The 6,925-nt window shown below is 33.8% G+C and overlaps 1 protein-coding gene across 1 annotated transcript; it reads left to right on the top strand.

The window, feature by feature from the left end:
* The first annotated feature begins 2,026 nt into the window (after positions 1-2,026).
* On the top strand, positions 2,027-6,229 carry LOC134244642 (uncharacterized). The gene is made up of 7 exons (XM_062726897.1): positions 2,027-2,452; positions 2,997-3,118; positions 3,590-3,719; positions 3,954-4,109; positions 4,298-4,414; positions 4,571-5,206; positions 5,758-6,229. Exons 1-7 carry the CDS (start codon positions 2,324-2,326, stop codon positions 5,785-5,787), a joined length of 1,320 nt encoding a protein of 439 aa, XP_062582881.1. The 5' UTR covers positions 2,027-2,323; the 3' UTR covers positions 5,788-6,229.
* The last annotated feature ends 696 nt before the right edge of the window (positions 6,230-6,925 follow it).

The raw sequence follows: 6,925 nt of genomic DNA, 5'->3' as shown, positions 1-6,925 counted from the left end.
ACTTCAATTCCATTACTTAAAAAAAACATATTTTGAATTCATAATTTTAACAACAGCAAAAAAGATGTCTATGTATTTTGTAATATTTATTCAAGATTGGATATCTACTTAATGATTTTATCATTAATGATCAATTTTAATACAAACAGTAAACATGGTAAAAAAAAAATACAACCTTTGTTGAATAAAAATCACAACTTTTTTTCACAGAATCATATGAAAATCTGCCTGTCAGATAGATATTTGAAAGTTAATATTTCTATAATATACATTCTTGAAGATGGATAATTATCAATAATTTTATACAGCCCAACATGAAGTCCCTCTTTTCCAAGTATTGAGTATTAAGGGACAATATCCCTCTGCTCCACATTTCACGACTTTTTTTTAAAATTCCAAACATTGATTTTCAGCAACAACTATAACATTCAATTCAAATACAAAATAGTTTGAAGTATGAAGCGTTGCTTACTTTTTCAGAAATAAATGATATGTCAAATCATGATTTGAAGAAAATTTGATATGGTCATAAGAAAGATCAATTATTTTTAATCTCATAATTAAATTAGAAAGATGAGGTAAATATGAAAATAATATTTACTCTCATACCTATCTAATTCCCTATAGAAAACATACTGGAGCGATGCTTTTTAAATCAGAATATCAAATTGTTTTCTGTGCATGTAAAATTAAATGCATCCATAAGCAAGAGTTATCTTTCCATTATCGCCCTTGAAATTCTTTTTTAATGAAATAAAATATTAATTTTATGTTTATATACAATTCTGCGGCTTTTATTTCTGTACAATTAAAAGACTTTCACGTTTAGAAATAGATTTTTTTTATCAGTTTACACCGTTTAACGGAACTGAGTGTAAATGTTTTAGGAAACTATTCAAAATAATTTTTGAATATACTAGCAATAAAACTAAAAATGAACCTCTGAACCATGGGAAAGGTTTGCTTGAGTTAACAATAAAATGGTCCATATGATAGAGATTTGTAAACTCTGGCATGACAAATTACTGAATTTCATGACAAAATGTCTGCAGAAAGTTATCTTTCTTATCTGTAGAGTTATGTCTCTTATCAGAGTATCAATGAACCTTAAAGCAATGGGAGCTGTATCATTGAGAATTTTCTTTTGCTGTTAAAATGTGCTATAATGATTTATTTGTATGTAATTTAAACCCTTATGACAAACAAGCCCAAAATAAAGTTTTAAAAATGTTTCAGAAGAAATATTTCTATACAACTGAGTATACAGTTTAAGTTTATATTAGAAATCAGTATTGTACAGGACAACAATAATTCAAATTTTTTTCAATCAAAGCTATTGAAAAATTTTCCATCACAAATATGACCAAGAGAAGTTTATAAATGATTTATTTTTCTGTTATTAAATTAGTTATTAATTCAAATTTGCAATAAAATCTTCCGATGTCAGACATGCAGCTCATATTGCTTTAAGGTATTCGATGTATAACGAGGGGGCTTTGAACGATTTTAAATAATTTTAAACTAGTTTAAAACGCATTGCTAGATAACGATAAAAGTGACATAAACCAAATTCACAAGACTGATGACATGTAAGGAGACTGTCATTTTGCACATTAAAAGTTTTTTTAAGAGTTATCTGCCCTTGGGCAAAAGAAGAAAGTTCAAGATTTCTCAAAATTTGTGCGGTAAATAATTCATTTTATTTGATATTTAAATAAAGAGAGATTTAATGCATATTTTCACCAAGAGATTACTTTTAACAATATCTTATAAAAACCTGCGCTGCCCATAGACTTCAATGCAAAATTCAAGGTGCAATTAATTGGAGAATAATGAAAATTTTGTAAATTTTTTTGGTGGAGCATTTTTATTTGATAACATCTTCAAAATGCTACCATGGTTAGGAATATCGGGCCAGTCATTTATTAGGTACAAAATATGGTCGTTATACATCGAATACCTTAAGCAAAGTCATTCCATGGCCATTAATAAGATGTTTCCTGGTGCTCTTGTAATTTCTGTATTTTGCTCAGTCATTAAACAGTATCAGTCAATAGATTTGATATTTGGTCAGTGATACCTTAGCTTTTCAGTGAAATAAACAAAGAAATTAAAAGAACATTAAATTTAAGCACAAAATCACCTGGAACTAAAGTCCTATGTTCTTGTTTTTAGATACTATGTGCTGAAGGGAAGGACAAGTCCTGACAAAGATGCAAGAACATCCCACAGATATGACAGGCCCCGGACAGCTGATGTTGTCAACTTTATCAGGAGCTCAGCTAGAGCCCATGGGGAGGTCCAGCCAAACAACGGGAATGTGATGCTTCCAACATGCTACTCAATTCAGAACATGTATGAAGAGTATGCAAGCGGGCACAGCAACCCCTACTGTATGAAGCACTTCAAGCGACTCGTACATGACCGCTTTCCAGAAGTTAAAGCATCAGAGGTATGGTAGATTATTTTTGTTTTAATTATTTCAATTTATTAGTCTATCACTGAATGTTTCTATTGCCATACATACTGATAATAATTATCCATAATACATTTTATTAAGAGCATGCATTCTTATAGTCATGAAAAATTTAGTCACTCTGGTCTCCACCAAAATTTAAAGTACCCGGTAAAAAAAGAAAAGTCGTATAAGATATTGTTAGAAAGTTTAAAAATATATGTAGACTGTAAATGTATTATATTTGGCATGTACAATATTAAGCAGAAAGTGCTTTTTAAACAAATAAGCATAGATTTGATTTAGCACATTTCTTCATATTCTTATTCTTGTATCAAGTTTAAGACATTTAGCGAAGTACTTGAACTAGTGGAAGCATCTTTCTGCCAAAAGCACTAAAAAGAGTACACCGTCAAATGTTAAATATTTATTGAATGTTTAAACATATTTTCTTTAATAAATACTCTCTATGTACATGATGTAATCTACATCTATATATATGCATTCAGGCACTCATTAAATTATTCCAATTACTTTGTAGAGAACCACATTTACAGAATGCAAGGAGTGTTCCATGATACGTAATGCAAAGGCTGGTGATCTATCCAAGGAACAGAGATTGCTGTTGGAGGAGCAAAAGAGAGCCCATCTTCTTGTTCAAAGGTAATGTTATCTCAGTGATGTCATGGATAAAAAACTGTTGTTATATCATGTGAATGTCATAAGAATGTGTGTTAACTTTCAAGAGATAATCATTCAAAGACATGCGGTGGCAATGTGAAAACATTAATTGGGAAATATTTAGAGATTCATTTACCTGGAGGCAGGAACGTATTTGTATATCATTATCTAAAAATAAAGAACAATACAATTTCATGAGTATACTTTTATATATACTAGGGGTAATGGGGAAAATTATTACAGGTATATCTTTTAAAGCAGAACTTTGAGTACAACCAATTAAGCTCTGAAAAAAAGCTGGAACTTGTCTTGAAAAATTAAAGTAATTAAATGAACCCAAGTCATTTGTTTATTTCTTTGGAAAAGAGGTGACTCTGGAAATGTCATAGAATAGAATACCCATGAGAAACATCAATAATACTGATTATGTAATATTGTGCCTTTCAATTGTAGAATAGCGAGGGAAAAGTATTACAAACACATTAAGAAGGCAAGAGAGAACCCCCAGAAGTATTGTTCGATAATCATCGACAATATGGACCAGGCAAAGACAAACCTACCCAGGTTACCCTCATACCATAAGGTATGTTACAGTATTGATATTATGACTATATTATTGAATTAAGGCTTGTTGATTACACAGTTTAAAATGCAAGGATCCTTCATTATTATAACAAAACGACCAATAATCTCCCCATCCCCTCCATCTCTTATTAAAAAAGTTTTCAAATTAGGCTTAAAACAACATTGCTGTACAATTAATTGACAATGAGATCCTACATGCTATATGTAACACTTCTTGAAATTATTTGAACAGGGAGATGTCAGCCTCACCAGGGTCCATCACCATGTCACGGGAATTTTGGCCCATGGACAGGGAAAGTCCTACGTTTTCACCTGGACAGACAAATTCTCATGCGACTCCAACATCACCATGAATTGCCTGCTGAGAGTCTTTGATGACATTGCACAGGTATATAACCTATTTGCACTTAGTCAAACCTTTAATAATTTCTAAACATGAGTCAATTTTATAATTTATTTTTATATATAAATGTGCAGAGTAATTTGCCTGGCATTCCGGACTGTAATCATTAAAACAACACAGTTTTGTTTATTATTTCAGTCAAATTAATACTATAAATATTCCTATCATTGCAGCAAAGACGGTTGCCTCCCACACTGTTTCTGCAGGCTGACAATTCTGCCAAAGACAACAGAAACTTTATCATCATGGGATTCCTTGGAAGTTTGGTCCTGAGGAAGATGTTTAAAAAGGTATGTTTTTATTACCATTTTCCAAAGAAAATAAAAAAAACTCCCAGGAATTGTTTCAAATATTGTAATAGCATGTATACTGACAAATTGACAAGGTATAGAATACATTATGTATCAGTAGATAAGTATGGTTATAATGGTTTTCCTTATCTGTAGGTGAAGCTGTCCTTCCTGATGGTAGGCCATACCCATGAGGATGTGGATCAAATGTTCTCGTGGATATCGATCCACATAGGAAAGATGGCCATCAAAACATCAGACACCCTCCACGAGGAAATCCAGGCAGCCTACCATCCCCAGCCCACAACGGAGCATCTGTCTGATCTGTGGGACTACCGTGCTCTGGCCCTCCAGTCACCCATCCAGCTGTCTGGCCACAAGTCTCCTCACTGCTTTAGGTTTCACTTACAGGAGGACAGGGTCATCATGTCATACAAGGAATGGCCCTTGCAGAGAGCAACGTTCCAGCAGCTGGACATCACAGACTTGGCCAGAGCCTTTGATGCTGCCCCACATCCAATCAGCACCATGCCAGATAAAGGAAGAGGAGCCTTTGATGCCATGGGAGTGGATTTGCCCAAGTGGAAAAGATGTGGGAGCCTGACAGATGAGGAAGCATCTTGGTGGGAGGGACACCTGGAGAAGCAGCGCACATTTGGTCAGCCAACTGTCCCAAAGCTGGATGAATTTGGACCCTTCCTGACCAGTGCGAGTGAAGCTGCTAACACCATGCCCCCAGAAATTGCTGACACCATAAGACGTCATGTCTCTTCCCTGACTCAGGAATCCACAGTGAGTAAATTATATTGACTACGCTTCTGATTACAGGGGTTTTCCACTTCCATTCCCAATTGCAAAATCACTCTATTTTTCCCAAAACTGAACAGCCTCGGTGTTAAATTTTTGAAAAATTCATGTAATACAAACTTAATTAAGGTTTGAACTCTCAATGAAATGAAAATAATTTTTGGAGACTTGGCTAAAGCTTAATAAAAGATCTTATTTCTGTAGTAAATTCCTGAATAATGAAGTAAAATATCAATTTAAACTATCATAATTAAGTCTTTATTTATTGAAATATATCTTGTTATAAATTTTCCCAAAAAGTTGTAAAATGTCGTAAAATTCCCAATGGTAAGGGCCTGGGCCCCTATCCTAAGATGAGGTGGAATGTCCCTGGTTTAGAATAACATTTGTTACAATTAGGAATAATTCAAACACTTTAAGTTTCTTTTTTTTCTCTAGTCTTGCAACAAATAAACTTGAAGCTCCTGTCCAAAAACTTATGTTACTTCATTTATATTACAAACATTGAAATATATTCATATTTTCTTTTATTATAGATTCGAACAGTGAGGCAGAGAAGGAGATGAGGAACTTTGCATTGACTGGTTTTAGCTCCATGGCATGTATTATCGGAGGCGGTAACGGGCCGCCCCACTTGTATATTTGTATGATATTGAAAACTTTTCATGTATATCTGCTATTTTTATAAATTTTCTGGTTCTTCTAATTAAACAAAAAAAATATCTATGGAGTGTAATTTCGGAGGCGGTAATGGGCCGCTCCACATGTACAGTATCTTTTTGTAAAATTTTCCACATAAATTCATATTTTTGTATCAATTTGTATATGCTCCACATATTGATATTTTTGTATCAATTGTACAATTTTTATATTCAATCTCCTGTGCGAGTGTTCAATCGGGGGCGGAAACGGGCCGCTCCACATAAATTCATATTTTTTGTATAAATTTGAATAATTTTTATAATCAATTTCCTGTGTGAGTGTTCAATCGGGGGCGGAAACGGGCCGCTCCACATATGTATATTTTTGTATCACTTGTATTAATCGTAGGCGGAAACGGGCCACTCCACATATGTATATTTTTGTATCACTTGTATTAATTTATTATTATATTCAATCTCCTGTGCGAGTGTTCAATCGGGGGCGGAAACGGGCCGCTCCACATAAATTCATATTTTTTGTATAAATTTGAATAATTTTTATAATCAATTTCCTGTGTGAGTGTTCAATCGGGGGCGGAAATGGGCCGCTCCACATATGTATATTTTTGTATCACTTGTATTATTATTATATTCAATCTCCTGTGCGAGTGTTCAATCGGGGGCGGAAACGGGCCGCTCCACATAAATTCATATTTTTTGTATAAATTTGAATAATTTTTATAATCAATTTCCTGTGTGAGTGTTCAATCGGGGGCGGAAACGGGCCGCTCCACATATGTATATTTTTGTATCACTTGTATTATTATTATATTCAATCTCCTGTGCGAGTGTTCAATCGGGGGCGGAAACGGGCCGCTCCACATAAATTCATTTTTTGTATAAATTTGTATCATTTTTATAATCAATTTCCTGTGTGAGTGTTCAATCGGGGGCGGAAACGGGCTGCTCCACATATGTATATTTTTGTATCACTTGTATTATTATTATATTCAATCTCCTGTGCGAGTGTTCAATCGGGGGCGGAAACAGGCCGCTCCACATA

The sequence above is a fragment of the Saccostrea cucullata genome, unplaced genomic scaffold (assembly GCF_032062105.1).
Source record: "Saccostrea cucullata isolate Sc308-1 unplaced genomic scaffold, CSIRO_AGI_Scuc_v1 ctg21360, whole genome shotgun sequence".
NCBI classification, from domain to species: domain Eukaryota; kingdom Metazoa; phylum Mollusca; class Bivalvia; order Ostreida; family Ostreidae; genus Saccostrea; species Saccostrea cuccullata.
Note: the sequence above shows the minus strand (reverse complement) of the source record. Positions and strands in the feature narration are given on the sequence as shown.